Source organism: Dipodomys ordii, unplaced genomic scaffold (assembly GCF_000151885.1).
Source record: "Dipodomys ordii isolate 6190 unplaced genomic scaffold, Dord_2.0 Scaffold46, whole genome shotgun sequence".
Lineage (NCBI taxonomy): Eukaryota > Metazoa > Chordata > Mammalia > Rodentia > Heteromyidae > Dipodomys > Dipodomys ordii.
The window spans coordinates 9761511-9784651 of NW_012267262.1; the positions used below are offsets into that span (position 1 = coordinate 9761511).

The window sequence follows — 23141 nt, forward strand, 5'->3', positions numbered from 1 at the left end:
TTTTCAATAACCTAATAAAAACTTGACCAAAATTTGATTGAACAGGAATACACAATTTTTGAAGCATATTTAGAGCATATAAATCATTTCCTCTTAATATTTCTTAAAAATTATTTTTGAAGACCAAGGAGGAAAATAAACATAAAAAGATCCATAAACATTTGCAATGAAACATTTTAATTAGTAAGGAGTCCAGAAGTATGTATTTTTGAAAGTCCTCAGAAACTTCTTTATCCTGCACTGTCATAAATCATGCTTCTGTAGAGAACAACATATAATAAAAAAATTTTAAATGAAGCAAAAATATAGATTGGTCAAGATATCTATTTTAAATGCAAGAGTTAATTCCTTCTAAGGACTCCAAACACAATGAGTTAAAATGCTAAATACAAAAACAAGCTTCTCAGTCTTCAAGATCTTATGCTCTTACCATCTCATTATTGATTTTTAAAAAAGCTTGAATTGTTTTTAGATATATGATAGGAGGACTCCATGACACAGGGCTCCAAGTCCTGCTAGACACAAAGCTAATAGAACTTATTGTCCAGACCTATACCAATGGAACACACGGACTCCTCCTCAAGCAACCTCTTCCATTAAAGCACACTCTCTGGATACTGCATTTGACTCTACTCTGAAAGCTTAACGAAAGAGGAGTTTTAAATTAATTTATTTTTAAAAAGCACAGGAAATAATCAAAGGCTTTAGTCACCTGCTTCTAGTTTAAAATTAAAATTCATGCCAATTAATGTCTAGAATCATAATTCACATAATATTGTAATTTGCACCTTTCAGTCAGAGTTACATGAGACTAGGAGCAAAGTACTGCCCAAAGAAGTTACTTGTGAAGAATCCATTCTATACTCTGTGACAGGTAGCAAGCAAATAGATCTGAGCTTCAAAATACTCATGGTTAGCAGATATGGCTTAGAAATACATTAAAACACTTGGAAATTTCCAACCAACCCAAATGGAATATTTTGTTTTTGTTTTTGTTTTTAAATTGACAGTGAACATATTCTTTTGGGCTAACCAAACCAATGTGAGTTCTTAAAAGATGTTAATATTGACTGCTTTTCAGTCTAGGGGGTATGCTTTCAGGGATCCTGAGCTAGTGCCAAGGTGTGTGTGCGTGCGTGCGTGTGCATGTGTGTGTGTGTGTGTGTGTGTGTGTGCACGCGTTCTCCTTATCCAGCTTTAGATAACAGTTGGAAAGCTCCTAGTCCCAGAACAACTAGCAGACGCCAAAACATGGTCTTCTGGGAAGATGAAATGCTGGAGAACAAACTGTCTCCTATGTCGCTTGATTTATATCAATGAATTTTTATTCAAACAAAACCAAACTAACAGCTGCTGTGTACTTTTGTTTACATGAAATATGTCAAATCTTATTGTCCCTAAGGTACTTATGAGAAAAGATTTAGCAGTCGTTTTCTTAAATACCGATGCCTACCCAAATTTGGATTTTTCCTCCACTGAACAAAATGACAAGCACACGATTGCTATACTTAGAGCAATCTTTCACAGTTGCTTTAGTTTTTCAGTGATCCTATTAAACTGACGGTACATTGCCGTGGGGTCTACAGTGCTATAATACTGCTGAAAGAGACATTGATTTGTATGATAGGATCAAACAGAAGAGGGATGCACTGGGGGAAAGAATTTCTTAGGTCATATTGTTTTTACCTGAGTAAAATTTAATTTGGACTTTGTGACCTTTTCAGGACACCTGGTTATTTTAATTGCTGATAGGTGAATGAACATTGACGTTGAGGCATAGGAAATAGAAAATCTTAGAAAGTCTCCTTGGTTTTGAAAATGCAGCTTGAGTCATGCCTTTTCTTAAACTGAACGAAGTAGCTGTGCATTAAATATGCTGGCACATCTTCTGCTTGAGCAAGTGGACCGAAATGGTGTGAATTGTTAATGCCTTGCTGCTTTGGTTCACGGCTTGTGATTGATCATTTGTAACTATATCTACTCCTTGTTCCATGAAATCAAGTATGGAGTAATGGGTTCATCAGATTTTGGGGTTAAATTGAGAGTGAAGAGGTACTGTGTGTGGAAATAAGAGTTGCCATGTTCAGGGCTGGCCTTGTAACAGCATGGAATCTAAAGGCGATATTCAAAACCACTTCACTCATCATACGCTTACTGATTCTGAATAGGGCCCATTTGCAGGGGACATTTGGTAGTTTTCCAATACGCTTTATGCCTCTTTCTACTTCCACCACCATGCACATCTCTTTTCCATACACCCCCAGTAACACATTGGTAGAACAGGTCAGCATACACAATTCATTTATTTAAATGACTTGATTTATACAAGTAGAAATAAGCTGGGATTCTATTGTCTGACTCTTGCCTTTCCTCTCAATAAAAATAATAGACTGTGTGTCTTTGAAAAGAGAACTCTCTTGGACCCTACATTTTTTGTAATTTAAAATTTACTGTAAAGGTGATGTACAGAGGGGTTAAAAGTATAGCAAAGAGAGAAAGATTTTTGGATGGTTAAGAGCTACAGACAATGTAGGCAAAATTTTGGCTGTGAGTTAAATAATCATTTCAATACAATGAATTATTATGTGCTTAAAAATGAAAAACAAACGTAGCAGTCTCCTGTGAACTCTCTGAATTCCTTGGGCATCTGAAATATTGGATATGTAGTAAAGATGTAATTTGATTATACTGGTACATGTGTACCTTAATATTACTTTAAGTATTGAGAAGCAGCTATATCTAAGCATATTTTTGTGTGATAATGGTCAAACTGTTGAATATATATGACACAATTTATAAAATTAAAAGCTCTGTATAAGAAAATTAACTATTTTGCCAGGCGCCAATGGCTCACGCCTGAAATCCTAGCTACTCAGAAGGCTGACATCTGAGGATCAGGATTCAAAGCCAGCCTGGGCAGGAAAGTCTGTAAGACTCTTATCTCCAATAAACCACCAGAAAATCGGAAGTGTGCTGTGGCTCAAGTGGTAGAGTGCTAACCTTGAGCTGAAGAGCTGAGGGACAGCACCCAGGCCCAGAGTTCAGTCCCTATGACCAACAAAAGAAAGTGAGAGAGAGAGAGAGACAGAGAGAGAGAGAGAGAGAGAGAGAGAGTTGATTTAAGAAAATCTAGAACATAAAATTAATAAAATAAAAATTAAGAAACAATAGAAGTAACCATCTTTAGAAATACCATTATATTTGCTTGATTCAATAACAGTTTTATTGGTTTCAATGACCATTTGTTATTTATATTTCTATTCTCAAATGTCAAGTCCAATGTTAAACAAGGCACAAATTAACTTTTGAGCCAATAAGAAAAAAATGGAATAGAAAACATAGTAAAACTGTGGAACAAAATTAAGTATACAAAGCACTTATATATATATATATATATATATATATATATATATATATATATATATGGAACATTCAAAAGCAAGCTAATTATAAAATATCTCAAAATGCAATCACACTACAACAAACTTCAAAAATGCAGACTTTTATTTTCTTTTTAAGTGTAAAAATAAGTAATAATTCCTGAGAAACATACCTAATTCAGAGACCTAGGAGTCAATAATATTAGTAAAGTAGTTCTGTCCTGTTAAATGCAACCACTAAGTAAATATACTGCTTATATTTAAATGGTTTGTTTAAGATGCAATATATATATGTGTGTCATGAAAATGTATAGTTTAAATATGACAGCCAAAATCTTAACAGTTTCATTGATTACTATGAATTACTTGAGAATTTTTTTCTCCATGTTTTTCACAAAAGCAGAATTTCCTTCTAACATTTTATGCATGTTTGTCTACTATGCCTTCTATTTTCTAAAACTCTTAGAAGATAAATTGTTGCTAGTTGACTTCTTTTGAGTTTAATAATAAATAGCAATAATTAGGATTACGTGTCATCATTGGCAATTATATTTATTTTAATTTGTTTTATAATGAACGTCTGGGATCATGAAGTAGTCATTAGAGGAGTAATGATTTTGGTGTTAGAGTTCAGAGACTAAGAGAACTGAAAACAAGAACATAGAAAGACACATTCAAAGAGAAGGCAGAAAGTACAGACTTGGTTAAAAATTATAACTCATGCAACTTTACCCTAACAGAACCTAGGAGAGATGATCATATGCTCATGAAGAAAAAGAGTCTAATTGTCAAAGACTTCCAAAGAGAATTTCTTGTAGAAACCAAAGTAACTATGAGTAGATTAGCTTTAAAAGTGTTCATATGACACACTGCTGAATTTTTATATTTAATGGAGGATGAGAGTGATCTAATTATAATGGAAAGATTCCAGGGGCTGGAAGTTTAGCTCAGCGGAAGAGCACCCGCCTGGTGCACGCAAGGCCCTGGGTTCCGGTCCTCAGATCTGGGGGAGGGGGGAGGGAAAAAGCTATAAAATAAATAAATAAATTAATTAATTTTAAAAAAGATTCCAACAGTCACTAAACGTCTTTTTTAAAAATGTATTATCTTCTGTAGGCCAATGGTAAAAGTATAAATCAGTAATTACCTAGTCCATCTTATTTTTTTTCATCTAAGCAACAAGGGTAGCCTAAGTCTAATGCCTGAAATCCACCTGGAGACTCTGAGAACCATTTCTTAAAGCCGACACCAAGCAAAGTCACAAATGGCAGTAGATTTTTCTAAGAGCTGTAGATTTTTACAGAGCTGCAGCTTTCCAATCCAAAGGCATAGCTCTTTGGGCAGTGACAATTTTTGCTCTAATCACACTTAAAAACTGATAAATATTGCCTGCCCAGGTATCCTTCTTCAGCAAAAGGCCTAAATTTTCACATTTCACTGTAACAAGTAAAGATAAATACTAGAAGGATTTATGGCTTGATGAGAAACAAATGCTTCATTATAAGGAAAGTTTATCCAAAGGCTTTAATCTTTTTCCCCCTGAAATTTTTTAATAACAAATTATAAAAAATGGTTTAGTAACCTTCAGAAAGCAAATAGCAGTCATAAGACATAGCATGAAGTCAGTTAATAATAAATATTTAATTAACAGAGAGGAAGACTCTTAGAGAAATCCCCAACACCCCTGATAGCCATTATTTCTTCCATAGGGAAGCAGGTACCAGTAGATTGTACCTACCATCTACTGTCCTTAAGTAAATATGGATGCCCCCTTCTAAGGTGTTTGATATATATGCAACAAGGTGAAGAACAAGCAATGGTGGTAAACATTAAGATTTCCTACTTAAGTTTTCCGTTTAAAATTCATGATTGCTCATCAAGGGCTTGAGGCTGGAAGATTATAGTTGGAGGCCAGCTCAGGCAAAAAAAACTTTGCCAACTTAAAGCAGGGCTGGAGGTAGGCTCGAGTGGTAGAGCATCAGCTTAGCAAGCATGAGGGCTTGAGTTCAAAACCCATACTTCCCCCTCCAAAAAAAAATCACAATTGCCTCTTTTTTTAGTCAAAGTGAAATAGATATCTTAATATCCAAAACAAATTTAAGAAAGTTATGAGTAGATGCTGCTTTGACTTACAATTGTTTGCCTAAAAAAAATAAGGGAAACCAGTGCACACGCACACACACGCACACACACACACACACACGTGTATGCACACACAAACCTATGGAGTGGTCCCTGTATGGGGGTTTGGTCTGCAGGTTATAGTCTTCTAGTTTACCCAGCTCTAGTTGAGAAAGCCAAGATGTCACCCCTACAGTCTAGACTGTCAACGATTACACAATTCCACAACTAGAAAAAAAAAAAAAAGAGCAGTACTGGTCATACAAGGGCCTGACTAGATTTTTTTTTTTTTTAATTGCCAATCCTGGGGCTTGAACTCAGAGCCTGGGCACAGTCCCTAAGCTTTTGTGCTCAATGCTAGTGCTACAGCTCCATTTCTAGTTTTTTGGGTACTTAACTGGAGATAAAAGTATCATGTACTTTCCTCAAAAAGCTAAACTACTAAATAAAAAACTTGGAAGTAGAAATCCTATGAATCAGTATACAATGTTCTAACATTTGGAAACTTTGCAGTGAAATTACAGGATTGGGTAAAAGTAGCAAATTGTGAGCCATAATTCAGGGACTTCAGTTGACAACAAGTTCTATTCACATAGGTAAATGATATTGTGTGACTAACAAGAATAATAATGCAGCGGTAGATTACTCAATGCGGTAGAGCTGTTGTAGTCATCATTGATCTGGAAAATTGCAATTTATGGTTTCACAAAGAGTTATGCCACCAGAATGGTAAGGGCCCACTAAGGTATATTTAACCTGGGAAGAAATATATATATATATATATATATATATATACACAAACATATATGAGCACATGTGTATAATATATAACTTATACATTATATATTTTATATAATTATATATTTATTTATATTTGAAGGGAAATCATATGCTAGGAATAATTAAGACTAATAGCAAATGTTAGAATAAATTTTAGTCAGCTATAAAATAGATTTAAGGAAAAATTATGCTTGCTAGAAATAGAATAAACATCTATGGACACTTTTTGAAGACAAAGGAAGACGGTTTATGAACAATGTGAGAGTTTTGTAGTGTGAAGATCAAAAGTAAATCAATTAATAACATTCTAAAGCAGATCTTCAAAAAAGGTACTCATTATCATTTGTTTCATACTATGTGTTAATAAGTGAGAATCTTCTAGCTTTTAAAATTCTATGGAATATGGCAAAATACTATTAAAGTAGGCGAATTACTAAGTAGCAAGAATGAGAGCTACCCACAAAAGAAGTAAACAGTGAAGCTACCCACAAAAGAAGTAAACAGTGAGTAATTTGTTGTAATCCAACAAAAATTGAATTTAATCCATCTCTTTTAAAGTATTTTCACTTTAGGCATCAAAGCATAATTCTATACTTAAAATTGTTTATTTTAACACTTATTTATTGAAGATCTAGCACCTAGTTTCATGGGAGATATGAGAAGAATTTTGGAGAGTTTATTTTTCAGTACTATGTAAACAAAATGCTTTCTTTTTGCTAGAGATAAATCCTATGCATAAAAGAGAAATTCTGTATAATCAAGTTTTTACAGCATGTGGAACAAAGGGAATGAAAGAAGTTTTGAAAAGGGTGCATGAGTGGGGATAACAAATAGAATCATATTTAAATAATACTTTTAAACTTTGGGACCGATACTTCAGTTATGCCTGTGAGGGACTGAGAATCTGGTGGTCCAGCTAAGCTATGCCTGAAATCTTGACCCACAAAAATTGAGAAATAGGATAAGTTTGTTTCAGCTGCTAAACATTGGGAGAAGTTTGTTCCATAATAATAAATTGTTAATACTGATTTTAGGTAAGGGATAGTGTAGTGTGTTCTATTATCATGCAAAAATATTCACTACCCCTTCCATTCTACATACCTGGCTGTGCCGGTGTGATACACCCCACAGTGGTGAATTAAGAAATGACACGTGACTTGATTTGACATGTGTGAGTACAGATGTAGTCAACCAAGAATGATGTGTAGCACTTGGAGTTCTAAGGGATACAGCAAAAAAAAAAAAAAAAAAAAACTACAGAGATTTGGGAGTCATTTGTTACACTAACATAATATACCTGACTTACCTAAGTTACTGAATGTTAGATGAGAGATTGATTACTCTGAGTGGGCATAAAATAGCAGGAGCTCCGGATGAGGGTGCTGGACACTGCCCGAGTCACGTCAGTGCCTGTGACATTAAGTGCACTGATTCAGCAACAAGAAGGAGACTGTGCTGACTACTTGTGAGATGCAGAGGATTAAGATAAATGGTTAGGGAAAGATCACATGAGAAAGATTCATGAGATCAGGATATAGGGTGCAATTTTTTTCATATATTATTTGCCATGTAAAGTTTTGAACAAAATACAATAAAGGAGTATTTCATTTTTTCCAAAATAATGAGTTTATTCTTTAATATTTTTATACTTGGCCAATTTTTATAAAGATGAGCCAAATTTAAAGAATTCCAGTTGGAAGTTAAAGGGAAATATTACTTAATATGTAATTAAGAATAGTGTTTTTGCTAAGCCCTGGTGGCTCATACCTGTAACCCTAGCTACTAAAGAAGCTGAGATCTGAGGATCACAGTTGGAAGCCAGAGGAAAATTACTCTTTCACAATATAAAGAATTAAGAACCTTAAGTAAAACTTAGTTGTTTCATCAGTGAATGTTATGTGATAATATTTGTATCGAAGCCATGCATAAAAGCCACCTTGAAATTTAATGGCAGAAAACAATAAGCTTTTATTTAGCTCATGAAACTGAAAATCAGTTGGGTAAATCCTTCTGGTCTTGGCTGTTTGCTTACATGTCTTGGAATGAGGGGCTGTTAGGGGCTGGGAAGATAGCTCAGTGGTACAGTGCTTGCTTTGCCTGCAGGAGGCCCTGGGTTCAATTCCTCAGCACTATATAAGCAGAAAAAGCCAGAAGTGGCGCTGTGGCTCAAGTGGTAGAACATGAGGGACAGTGCTCAGGCCCAGAGTTCAGGTCCCACGACCAACAAAAAAAGGGGGGGCTGTTAGTTGAACCAAAAACTTTGGCTGGGACAAATCCAGTGAATCAGTTCTCAGTATTTAAGAGATTATGGGAGATTCATATTATACACAATCAGTTATTTGAAAGTAGACAATTTGTGGCATTTAGTAGACTTAAAATGTCTAACCATTGCCTATATATGGTCCCCAAACATTTCATTCATTCCAAAAAAGGAGTTATACATTAAGTAGTTTCTAATCAAACCCCTTCCCCACCAAACATCGACAATGATCAATTTGCCTTCTGTCTCCAGAGATGTATCCACTCTTGTTGTTGCATATTATGGAATCATAAACATATATTACCTTTGTGTCTGTTCCTTTTTCAGAACACAATATGTTTAGGATTCATCCACATGGTAGCATTGTCAGCCCTTCATTCCTTTTAATGATTGAAGAGCATCCCTCCTCCCCTTTCTTTCTTGCTCCCTCTATATGTATACATATATACATATATTTATATACACACACCCCAATTTATAGTTCAATAGTTCTAGTGAGTGTCTCAGCAGAACTCAGAAAGGTGCTATAACCATGAGACCAAGTTGGTATGGAATTCTTAAAAATACCAGCTAAACATTTGCCAGCTCACACCTGTAATCATGGCTATTCGGGAGGCTGACACCAGGCGGATCAAAGATTGAAGCCAAGTTGAGCAGAAAATCTGCCAATGTTCTATTTAAAAGTAATCAGCAAAATGCCAGGCTGGAGATATGGATCAAGTGGTATAGTGCTAGCGATGAACAAGCAAACTGATTGACACTGAACATGTCAGCCTCAGTAATGCCAAAAGAAAAAGATAGACAAATACAGAGAGAAATAGTGGAAGGAAGGAGAGAGGGAGGAGGAGAGAAAGAAAGAGACAAGGAGGAATAGAGAAAAAGTAATAAATAAATGATTCTAAGAGCAAATAACAGCAAAAGATATCAAGATTAATGGAGTGTCATTGACTTGGTTGTTTTCTCACTGTGATGATGCGTATTATGTAGTTTTGTTTGCTTCTTTCTTATTTGCTTGCTTTTGTAACCCTTGTGGTATCTAGAAGCTTATATTGTGCCATATAGCTGGAATATATAGTTTTTGTTATTTTTTTATCAAAATGGTTGTGCATATAGAACACAGAAGCCTGACTTAAACTTTATAATAAGTAAGACCTATGTAGAATTTGAGTTTAATGGGTCACAGCAAGTAAATGTAGCTGGGATTATTTCCAGCTTCAGAAAATGTCAGCCTAGGATGCAGGCTTTTCATGAGTTACCACCACTCCCAGCTTCTCATGCCTGTCTTCCAGTGCAAGCTGTGGCTACTTGTTCTTTTACCATGTGGTGAATCTCACCTAAAACTTCAGTCTGGAGACGAGATTAAATCCTTGTAGGCATTGGAAGTCGAAAAAAGTATTTGATTTGTTTCTGCTGATTTTTAAGAGCAAACATCCTAGACAGTTCCTTAAAATACAATGGAATTCCACATGTGCTATCCTTAAATTGTTAACATCAGGCCTAAGAGGACAGCATTAGATCTGATGATGTAAGTTCTGTTCTTTTCTGTTATTTTAGTCTGTACTGTAGGATAAAATGGAAATGAGCTACTATTAGACTCATCAGGGTCATTCATTAGCTGTTAAGGTAAACGCAACCAGTTAAAGTTACTCTCAGTGCATCACAAAGTTTTGATTATGGTTCTGAATTTCATAAACTCAGATTGTCGCCTCACCCATAAAAAGTGGTAAACTTGCTATAAAAAGAATACTCTATATGAGTTAGAATAGAATAACTACAGCCTGGAATTGGTGGCTCAAACATATAATCCTAGCTACTTGGAAGGTAGGTAGAGATCAGAGGAACTCAGTCCAAAGCCAATGCAAACAAACAAATGAAAAGTTCATGAGATGCTGGACCACTATCTGGGCATGGTGGTGAACCTGCCATGCCAAGCTATGGGGGAGCACAATGACTGGATGTGGAACCATGTACCTGGTATCCCAGTGACATGGAAAGCATAAGTGGGAGGACTATAGTCCAAGCTATTATCTCAAATGTAATCAGGCCAAAAAGGAGGTGAAGGGTGGAGTGGCCCAAGTGGCACAACACTTGCCAAGCAAACTCCAATTCCAATTCCAGTACTGCATTCCATCCCCAAACTACTATAAGAAGGATTACAAGTTAAGGAATTCAACTTTCTAAAGGAATCAAAGAGAAACAACACTGGGTTGAAATATGCTTCATTATTATGATCACAATAAAACATTAGTGTATGCATGAAAATCAAATAAAAGATTCAGATGGGGAAGGAAACAGACTGCTTTAGAATAAAGGTAAACATCTATTTCCAAGCATAGAGATTTGACAGATATAAAAGAGAAACAGGCGCTGAAGGCCAAGCACAGACATTGCATTCAAGGCTAACTATTACCTTAAAGAGGTCATTATGAAATGGGAAATGCTTTGTTACAGAATCAAAAACAATTAACCAAGGCCCCAACAGACGAATAAAGATAAGATCTTAGAGACTAGACTTAGAATCATCATCCAGAAGAGTCACAGTCCTAAATACTGTGGAGAGGCAATATTTATGTTATGTTATGGAAACATCTATAGTAAAAGCAATCGCCTTTGAGAACAGAACAATTACATAAAAAGTGTGCATAACATGAGGATAAATTAGAGAAGTATAAAATATTCAAAGGAATATTGGGTGAAACCTAAAACTTTATTGGTTTGCAATTAAGAAACAAAGGCAAGATGAATTATATTATAGGGGAGCCAGGCAAAACTATAATGGATTAAGCATTAACATCTAAATTAGATGTTAAGATTGTGGGAGAACACATCCTTGGTAGGATTATTTGACTTACAGAGTAAAAATTAGCATAAGCAAAGCATTGCTATTGACAAATTTGGAATTTATTCATCTCTCTCACTAAGAGATACCTTGCAAAAAATGTTTCCAGCAGCATAGGCTACATAAATACAAGCAAGGATCAGAAAGAACAAGAATGGAAAGAAAAAAAGAAAAGAAAAAACCTGTAGCAAATAATGCTAAACCTCAAGACTTTTACAGAAGTAAACATTTCTGAAAAAACAGGTGTTCAGTAAAGACAACTCTGTTTTCACTGCATTTGATGTTGGTATAATTTGTGGAGAGGAAGGGAAAAAATAACTTGTTTAAATAGGGATACAGGTGGACTCATTGCAACAATGAGATGTACAAGTTGTTATGTCGAAAAACGAACTTTGGTGTGTGTGGGGGGGGATGCCGGGGAGGGCAGGGGGAGGAGATGGGAAGGGGAAACAAAGGAGGCAACAATTCTTGATAAGAAATGTACTCATTACCTTACTCATGTAATTGTAACCCCTCTGTACAGTATTTTCACAATTAAAAAATGTTTCTAAAGTGAAATCAGAAAAAAAGACAACTCTAACATAGAAAAACAAATGACAGATATAACTGTTAATTCGAGATCAGGAGCATTCAAAAAAGGAAAGCCTTTCGTAGGAAATGCCAAAATCTTGGCTCTGAGAGCAACAGAAACACTATTAAAAGTTTCAGTCCAGAAGTTATGTTCCAACGGGCAATGATGTAGCTACAAGGGGGAGAGGGAGCTATGTCCATGAAGTACATTTCTTGGGGCTTTAAAAATTTCATAAGTGGAGGCTCTTATTACAATGCTGCTAGAAAACAACACTGAATGGTCCACCTAAAATCCAGGTGGGCAGTAGGCTATCAGACAGGAATCACCTTCAGTTCACTATGAGGTACAGAATTATTGGTGACTGGGAAGGAAAAGGGTATTAAGATGTTTGGGATTTCATACAAAGGAAAACAACCTTTATGATGGTGTGTTTTGATAGTGTGTATCCAATGCAAACTTGCAAGCGATGCAAGAATGCACCACTGTCAGCAAATCTCTTTGAGAATAATAACTTTAACAGAAACAGTGATAGCTAATTTCATATAATTCCATGTATCAGGCAATTGTCTGAAGTACTTTACATGTAATTCATGTAATTTTTGCAGTGGTTTATTGAGGTAAATATTGTAATCCCTGTTTTACAAATGAAGAAATTGATTCTCAAAGAAGCCAATTTTTTTTTAAAAAAAAAGTCATTACACTAAGTAATGCTTGAACTCTGGTTTCAAATTTTGAGAACTTAACCACTTTCTTTGGGATGAGAGACCATGCACTACTCTATTTTTCCTCAAATACTGCACATACATCATGCCATAACTAGTTCCTCAAGCAGAGATTGCTGTTCAACAAGTTATATTTCTGGTGATACACTGATCAATAGCATAAACTGGCCTTTTGGGAAAAATTGCTTTCTCGCCAGGTGTCTGTAACACGAGCTACATTCTGAAGAGCCACAGTTCAAAAGTAGTAGACATCTCAAAAATAAACAGCAAAATGCTCAGCAGGAGGCATAGCTCAGGGGATAGAGCATCAGTTGAACTAGCTAGCTGAACAAGTCTGAGGCCCTGAATTCAAAACCAAATGCTAAGGGAATTAAAAAACAAACAAACAAAAAATCCTTTCGCTTCCCTCTCCTCTTTCTTCCTTCATTTACTACCTTCTCTCTTTGGAGTCTGGTATATGGCAAGAGGAGGTTTTTGGAAACATTTGTGTAAAAATGACATTTTCATTAACAGGTTTCTGGTTTCAATGTGCTGGATGTGGTGTTGATGTGATAATAATTTCATTCTGTTGGAAGTAAGACCCATGAAAGAGTTCATGCAGACTTAATTCAACTTCTGGAGTCCTGAGGGATGAAACCAGGAGCACGAAGGTGGCTGCTAGAGAAATTCCAACTCTAGTCAAGCACCCAGAAGTCATCTGGCTGACACTTGGAAATCAGGAAGGCTTTAATTCTCTACATTTAAACTTGAGAAGTTTATACTTTTACTGGATTTTAACACATCAAAGTAAGAGTGTTTGACTTTGTGATTCATTTCTGTGTTTTTTAGAATTTTTATACATTTTTATTATAAAAATACTGTACAGAGGGGTTCAGTTACATGAGTAAGATAATGAGTACATTTCCTATCGAGCATTGTTACCTCCTCCTTTGTTTTTCCTCTACCATCCCCTCTCTCCTCAACTTCTCAACTCCTTCCCCCGCAAGTTGTAAAGGTTTATTTTCAACATAGAGTCTTGTACATGTCATTGTGTCAACCTATATCCTTATATATATCCATTTTGTTATTTCCCTTCCCCTCCCCAAATTAGAAAATTGTATATACAAGATGCAGGACACGAGAATCAAATACAGTGACATCACAGGTTGTACCATGGGGGAAGAACATACAAAAGAAACAAAAAAATCATAAGGTATATTATAAATATATTAAAAACAACAGCAAGAAAGATACTATCACTTGTGTCTCTATCTTGGGGTTCATTTCACTTAGCATCATCTTATATGGTCATATGTACATAGCTTTTGAGCTTTTCTGCTTGTCCTAGATATATACTCGTCATTGCAAATAAGGGAAACCAGTTTTCAGAAATTTTAATTTCTTTTGTAGTTTGTCTTTGATTTTTGTTTCTCCACATAAAGTTGAGAATGGACATTCAAATTCTTTTATGTATGTTTGCCAGTCCCAAGGCTTGAACTCAGGGTCTGGGTACAGTCCCTAAGCTGTAGCTCTACTCTTTTTTTATGTTTTTTTTTCTTTTTGTGTTTTTTGTAGTTTATTGGAGAGAAGAGTCTCATGAAATTTCCTGCCAGGCTAGCTTCAAACCGCAATCCTCAGATCTCAGCCTCCTGAGTAAGTAGGATTATAAGCATGAGCCATGTGCCCAGCTATTATTGGGGGTCTTATTAATAAAATACACTATATCTTTCAGAACTTTCAAAGAACTTGTCAAAAATATGCACCTAAACTACTGTTTTGAACAGAGTTTTTTGAGCATTAGCTTGCTCTGGGGTCTAGAACAGGAAGTGAACATTCAGTGTGACACACAACAGCCTTGGAGCTACTTCATGTCTTCATCGAACTCTCTTCAGAATCAAGGGGGTAAATTTCATACTACATACTACAGAAGGATTCACAAAAAGAGCAGAGCATCATTATTAGAATTAATGCCTCATAAAAATCCTACAAATCCTATGAGACTCATGGTCCTCTCCCTCAAGAGGGAGCAGTTCTTCTGGTTCAACAATGTAATAATTAATCACAATGGTTAGGATATCACAACGTTAGAGAATGGAGAATAGGATTGATATTAAACAACATTACAAAATGGGTCACTATCGACATTACTTCTGCCACTTTTAAATGCCCTCATAACAACATCAAAGACATCACAGGTGATTAGTAAATAGAGGAAAGAATCACAATAGATTAGTTAGTGAATGTGCTCTTTTCTAAGCAAAAAAAAAGCCCTGAGCATGGTTGCTGCACTGACATTTCTCTCTCAGAAAGGAGTACCCTTGGCCTTACATACATTTCTGTGGGACCTCTGCTTCTTCCCGTTTCTCCCTGGCTCAAACCTCCAATGCACATTCATCTTAATGTCTCACGCTCCATTGCTTTTGTGCAACACTGATATGGCAGAGCCGTCCTCTGAGATGCCTACCCAGAATGGACTTATCTCCTGAGTGAGTAGTTATTACTATTTTAGTTAGTGCTCTGCTTTTCTCACCCTGGTCTCAGTTATTTTGTATCTCAGTTATTTCAATGGGCATGAATGTATTTTTCATACCTATGGGTTATAGCATGATCTTAACATTAGACAGTATTAACTGTTTTTCTGACCTGCCACAAAATACGTTAAAAATTCATATATCAGAACAAAAGACAGTCATTATTTTATTTATTTAAACTAAAAGTTAACTTTCATATAACACATGACCAAAAAAAAAAAACCCCGGCCATTTCTACATCGAGGTTCAGAATACCAGCAAACATTAAAGTTTAGGAAGTCCAATCATTTGATGCACAAAAACCATGACAAACAAAGTGAAAGAAAAATTTAAACCTAATACTAAGTGACTAGGTTGCTACAGACGGGAAGTTCCTTCAGAAGGATTAGCTTCTTTAAGTATTTTAAGTCCAGTCAACCTATAGTGCTTCCACATGTTAGTGGCTGCATACACTAATTTCAGCTGGCATAAGCTTTTATAAGTATGCAGAAACACAAGGCAAGGCATGCATTAAAATGTGATAATAACACACTTCAGGGACATGCAAAGCATGAGGCATGAATCTGAGTGCCTCTGGCTCCCATGAAGAATCACGTCCCAGAATCAATGTCCTTCTGTAAGCAATGTATAAGCAATGTGTGTGTGTGTGTGTGTGTGTGTGTGTGTGTGTATACACATATATATGTGTATTATATACATATATATATCCTGTATATATATCCTGTATATATATATATACATATAATACATATATATGTATTATATACATATAATTATATATATATATATATATATATATATATATATATATATATATATATATATATATATATATATATATACAGGATTTTGCTGTGTAGGCTGGCTTCAGACTTGCGAACCTCTTTGCTTTAGCCTCCTGAGTGCTAGGGACAAATAATCTGGTCACATCATATTTGGAAGGGAAAAACGATCAACTTTCTTTTTTAAAAAAATAAGTTTTTTATTGTGAAAATACTGTGCAGAGGGGTTACAGTTACATGAGCAAGGTAATGAGTGCATTTCTTATCAAGCAGCAAAAATGGTCAACTTTCTAAATGTAAATCTACAGTTAAATTTTAGCATTTTACTCACTTACCTTTTTTTTTTAATTCCAGGAGAGCTAGATAGGGACGGAAGAAAATGTGTTTTGGGCTGGGAAGCTTACTCAGTGGTACAGTGCTTGCCTAGCATGCATGAGGCCCTGGGTTTGATTCCTCAGCACCACATAAACAGAAAAAAGCCAGAAGTGGTGCTGTGGCTTGAGCTGAAGAGTTGAGGGACAGCACCCAGGACCAGCGTTCAGGCCCCATGACCATCAAAAACAAGTTGTGTTTTGTTTTTTATTTTTAAATCAAAGCAAGTGTAGGAGTGATTATATCAAGAAGGAAGAAATCAATCTTTAATAAAACTAACCACTTCCCAAAATACCCATAAGGAAGAATTTCTTGTGTTTAACATGCTTTAAAGGCAAATAACTTTCTTAGAAAGAGTGCAGATATTTTCAGGAGCTTTTAAATTATCAGACAAAAATTTCTAATAAAATGAAAAGTGATGGTCATTTTAAATACATTTTAAATAACCAATAAAAACAGATGTACTTTCTAAATACACACACATATTTTAAAAAATCTTTAGACCAAAAATGCATTATTAACTATAAGTATCAAAATGTCATAGTAAAATTATTCATTTAGCATTTCATTTAGTAAAAATTAAGAATAATAAAGAAACAGTCAGCCTTTATATAGTACACATGAAGAAATCAGATCAAATTAAAGTACCCAATGTGGCCACTTCCCAAATAACTAGTTGTTTGGCTGAGCCTTGCAGTTAAAAATGCATAGTTTCATATCTAGGCACTCCTCATGCACATATTTTTTTAATGCATGTGTGCTAGTCCTGGAGTTTGAACTCAGAGCCTAGACACTGAGATTCTTTGCTCAAGGCTAGGACGCTACCACTTGAGTCACAGCTCCACTTCTGGCTTTTTGGTGGTTAATTGGAGGTAAGAATCTCACTGACTTCATTCATACCCAGGCTGGCTTTGAAGATGAAGGGACCACAACCTTCAGATCTCAACTCCTGAATAAGCTAGGATTACAGGCTGAGCCTCAGTGTCTGGCTTATGCATAGATTTAAATTTGATTAAAGATGAACTGATAGGACAATTCTATTGCACACTTAAACTCAAATGTGAAATCCACAGTAATTTTTCAGGGATTAGAAAAACAGTATCTTTAGAGATCTCACATAGGAAATTTCATCTCTTGACACTCGTATAACTTTTGAATAACCTCTAGAAACAGACCAAAACATTTTTTTCTTTTGTCTGTCTGTTGTGAGGCTTGAACTCTGGGCCTGGGTGCTGTCCCTCAACTCTTCAGCTCAAGGAAAGCACTCTACCACTTGAGCCACAGTGCTACTTACAGTTTTCTGGTGGTTTATTGGAGGTAAGAGTCTCACAGGCTTCCCTACCCAGGTTGGCTATAAATGGTGATCTTCAGATCTCAGCCATCTGAGTAGCTAGGATTACAGGCATGAGTGACCAGTGCCAGGCTCAGACCAAAACATATCTATATGACCATATATTGACATGTTGTCATAATCAAGCAATCTCTCTCTCTCTGTTTCGGTTTCTTCCTTACTAGGAATCCAATAGGCAAGCTACTGAGTCACAGTCCTAGACCCAACAGTTTCAGAAAGTTATTTCCCACAGAAATTGACTGCCTAATTATGAGAATACATTAATTACATTTAATTACAAGTTACTAAAAATATTCAACTTATTTCAAACCTTAATGCTCCATCATGATTATTCTTTGTATAAGAAAGGAAAATGTTATATTTATCCATGTTATTATTCAACTGTCTCAGTACATCTTATCTCTTTCTAATGTTCAAAGGAAAAAAATCATATAAATTTCTTTCAAGATATCACATAGATAACTAAATCTTTACCACTTACCTGTTGAAACATCTTTAATTATTTTGCCGTATAAATCATAAAGATATCTAGCTGGTGAATGTAGATTCATTCTTGTTGTGCAAATATCTAAAACCTACACAGGAAAAATGCATAAACAATGTATTATAGTAAACTCTGTTTTAAATTGAATATATATTTTAAATACTTCCTATACTATAAGCCTATTAAAATTATAATAGTTTATGAAGGGTTTCCAATATATAAATTAAAAATGATGCTCCCAGTCCCTTTTCCTCTTAAGTTTTAGATAGGGTTTTACCCTTTTGCCCAGTGGCCTTGGAATAAGATTTTTCTATCTTCCCCTTCCCAAAAAGCTGGGATTACAAGCAATGTGCCATCCCACTCACTCTGCTTTTTATGTTAAATTTTAATTCCCTTTGTTTTTCTTTTAAATTCTGTTCAGGGATTGTATTTAAATCATCATTTTTCCTCACCATAGTCAATAGCCTTTGGCAGTTTTGCCATTTTCACGAAGCAACATCAGTTTTTAATCATTAGAGGAACATAAGCCAACTTTTTAAATAGCAAGTATTATGACTTGTCATACAAAAACAGAGAATACTTTTTGATAAGAAAGAAACCAAGAAATCCAAAGATAATGACAACTCAAGCATAGTCAGAAAGGCTTCCAGCTGTGTTCTCTGGATTGGGGGCTTTAAAAAAAAATGATGGTAACAAGAGACTACTTAGAAACCTTTCCCAGAAGCCTCTTCTCATATCTCAAGTGTATAGCAGAATAATGTATTCATTTCCAAACTATTTGTTTACAAGAGACATGTGACTACCATAAGAACTTTGGCTATTCAAAATAATTGTAGCTTTCCTTGAGTTGAAAGGAAGAACCTTAAACAGACTTAGCCCTGTGTAAAATGGCTGAGGCAGAAAAGGAATGTTGGATAGACAACCCCTGTAAATATGAACAGATTTTCTTATTTTATTTCCTAAGATTTGTATAAGGCCAATGTTCTGGCACTAAAAACAATTAGTTTTATTTGAGCATAATTCTACAAAATTGGCATAAATTTTATTTTTCTGGTTTATCAGAACCATAATAGAAGATAGTATTAATAATGAAATGAGTTAAATTAGAAAAAGTTAATTTTCATTCAGTAACTTGAAGTATTTTTATGACTACTAATGGTCTAGTGAGTATGAGAATAGAGTAGTGAGCAAAACCAGCCAGCATAGCTTGGACATGGACAAAGGCATTTGTAAAATGAACACACAATTGGGGGGAGGAGGGAAAGAGAGAGAAAAATGAGGGAAGGGGGTAACAAGATAGACAAGAAATGTACACACTGGGGCGGGAGGCGGGGGGGGAGGAATATGGAATGGGAAGGGGAAACAAAGGAGGAGGCTACAATGCTTGATAAGAAATGTACTCATTACCTTGCCCATGTAATTGTAACCCCTCTGTACAGTATTTTCACAATAATGTACACACTACCATACTTATATAACTGTAACCCCTCTGTACAACATCTTGGCATTAAACTTAAAATCAATTAAAAACATAAAATAAAATGAACCTACAATTAAATATGCAGTAGGGGGCACCAGGAAGGCTTTTCAGTAGAGATAAATGGGATTTCTCTGGAATATATGGACAATTGTCGTAAAGAGGAGGAACCATTCCAGATAGGGAACACACAAAAAAGCCCCAAGACAGAGTGAACAAAATGAATTTCAGAAGGTGAAGGGTCACAGCAATCCCACTTCTGGGCATTTCCCCAAATGATCACAAACAAGGCCATACTAAAGCTACCAGCACAACTATGTTTATCACAGCATTATTCACCATAGCTAGGATGTGTGTGTGTGTGTGTGTGTGTGTGTGTGTGTGTGTGTGTGTGTGTGTATGTTATATATCCATTTGCTAGGAAATGGAAAGACTTGGAAAAATCATATTAAGTGAAATAAGCCAGGCCCAAAGAAACATGTCCCATGGTTTCCCTTATTTGCAATAACTAGTATACATACAGGATAATCTTACCGGACAAGCAGAAAAGGTCAAAAGCTATGAACATATGACCATATAAAATGATGCTAAGCGAAATGAACCCCAAGATAGGAACACAAGAGGTTTTGTCTTTGTCGATGTTGTTTTTAAGGTACTATGTGATTTTTTTTTGTTTCTTTTGTATGTTCTCCCCCCCCCCACACACACACCCCGTGGTATAACCCCTGTTTTCACTGTCTTTGATTCCAGTGCCCTGCATCTTGTTTATATGTTTTTCTAATTTGGGAAGGGGAAGGGAAAGAGCAAAATGCTGAATAAGGATACAGGTTAACCCACTGGAACAATGAGATGTACAAGACACTATTTTGAAAACCAAGTTTACAGCTTTGAGGGTGTTGGAGGGAGGGAAAAGCTGGGGAGGTAGAGAGGGAAGACATGGTAGGGGAAAAATAAAGGAGGAGGTAACAATGATAGGAAGTATCCTCATGTAACTGTAAACATTCTGTACAGTATCTTTACAATAAAAATATATATTAAAAAATAAAACAGGTAAGAGAAAATTTAGTCTCTCTACCTATCTTTGACCTAGAAAGAAAAACTGATGTTGCTAACTCAGAGTATTTATATAGCAAATAGATTACAATAGTATACACTATTTGAACCTAAGACCAAGCCATTTAATTAGGAACCCAGAGAAGAATATTAGAATAAATTTAGCAAGCTGAAAACTATAAAAATAAAATGGATAATTATGAAATTAGAGCTCTGAATTACTAAAAATATTTTACCCTTTGCAGTTAATTGGACTTATTCAGTAAGGAGAACTACAACTTATGAAGGAACTTTTGAGAAAGGGTCTGTTTCTACAGAATTTTTCTCCCTAACTGAAAAATTGGTCAAATAGATGATAAATTCTCAAAGAATTAAAATTTATGTCATAGTATAAATCCCTTCAGAGGCTAACACACCAGAATATTAGGTTAATATATATTCATCTTATTAAGTACCTTAAATATAGTTTTGAATAACTCTTGGAGACAACTTTATTCTTATAAAGATAGGCATCAGACTAAACACCCAGATGTACTTATTTGCTTTTACAAGTAATGAACATCATTATGACTTATAAGAAGTATTATTTCTTATGAATTTGTTTCTTGTGTTATTGGAATGCGTTGTATATAAATGTATCTAATTTATTAACCCATACTCTTTAGATTTTTCCTTTCTTTTTTGTGGTTCTAGCAATTGAACCCAGTTAGTAACAACTACATAAAATCTCTACAAATCATGTGCACTATGGCCCTCAGACATTTCTTTTCTTTTCTTCCTTTTTTTTGGTCGCTCATGGGGCTTGAACTCTGGGCCTGAGCACTGTCCCTCAGTCTTCAGCTCAAGGAGAGCACTCTACCACTTGAGTTACAGAGCCACTTCCAGTTTTCTGGTGGTTTACTAGAGATTAGAGTTTCACGAACTTTCCTGCCCAAGCTGGCTTTGAACCGCGATCCTCAGATCTCAGCCTCCTGGGTAGCTAGGATTACAGGCATGAGCCACCGGTGCCGGGCCCTTTTTTTAATTTACAAAACAAAGTCTTGCCCAACTTTGCCTCGGCTGGCTTGAAGCTTGTGTTCCATCTCCTAAATACCTAAGATTATACACCTGAGCCATAGTCCTTGGATATTTTACTCTTAGTTGATTTCTTCTTGTAGGCAATGAAGTAGCCCAGATTAAAATGTTAATATTCTAATTTTGTAAATATGCAATATTAGTTTTAGACAATTTTAAATATGAAGTTTGATACATAAAAAACATAATACACTATATAACCTCCATCATGATGAAAATAAAGAATATTTCCATTTCCATCCCAAACTCCTCATACTCCTTCAAAACAGCTCAGTACCTGGTCACAGATCATCACTTATTTGTTTATGACATGAGAGGGTCATTTTACCTGTCTCAAATTTCATATCATATAACCTTTGGTAACTGGCTTCTTCATTTTCCTCAATCTTATTCCCCTCCATTGCCAAGGAATATTAGTATACCTATATGATAAGTTGTGTATTTCCAGTTGGTACACTTTTGGACTGTTTCTCATTTGAGGTTATTCTTTAAAAAAAAAAAAAAAACCTATGAGGGACTGGGAAGGTAGCTCAGTGGTAGAGCACTTGCCTTGCATGCATGAGGCCCTAGGTTTGATTCCTCAGCACCACATAAGCAAAAAGAAAAAAGCTGGAAGTGGCGCTGTGGCTCAAGTGGTAGAGCACTAGCCTTGAGCTGAAGAGCTGGGCCCAGAGTTCAGGCCCCAGGACTGGACCCCCCCCAAAAAAAAACTATGAATCTTCACTTAGAGTTTCAGTTGACATATGTTATTTCTCTCACTGGATGTCTAGAAATGGGACTGCTAGATGTATAACTGTAGGAAATGGCCAAATTTTTTTTTTGCAAAGTAGCTGTTGCATTCTCATTAACTAAATGCAACATTTCCTAATTCTCCATATTTTCACTAAGTATTATAAGTTTTGATGAATGAGAAGTACAAGTCGTTTTGTCAAAAACGAACTTTACAACTTTGGTGGGGGGGGCGGGGAGGATTGGGTGGGGGGAACAGGGGAAGGATGGGAAGGGATGGGAAGGGGAAACAAAGGAGGAGGCTACAATGCTTGATAAGAAATGTACTCAGTACCTTGCCCATGTAATTTTAACCCCTCTGTACAGTATTTTCACAATAAAAATATAAAATTTAAAAAAAAGAACTCTAAAACAACAGATGCTGGAGGGGATGTGGACAGAAGGGAACCTTACTACATTGTTGGTGGGAGTGTAAATGTTCAATCACTTTGGAAAGTAGTATGGAGGTTCCTCAAAAGACTCCACATAGAGCTCCCCTATGATCCAGCAATCCCACTTTTGGGCATTTACCCAAATGATCACAAACAAGACCATACTAAAGCTACCAGCACAACTATGTTTATTGCAGCATTATTT

General features: G+C 35.6%; 1 protein-coding gene across 1 annotated transcript in view; it reads right to left on the minus strand.

The window, feature by feature from the left end:
- The window catches only part of Dcdc1 (doublecortin domain containing 1), a 118913-nt gene that overhangs the window by 59254 nt on the left and 36518 nt on the right, over positions 1 to 23141 (minus strand). Inside the window, exon 7 of the mRNA XM_013019549.1 lies at positions 18170 to 18263. Coding sequence (XP_012875003.1) covers positions 18170 to 18263 — 94 coding nt within the window. The remainder of the gene's footprint in view (positions 1 to 18169; positions 18264 to 23141) is intronic.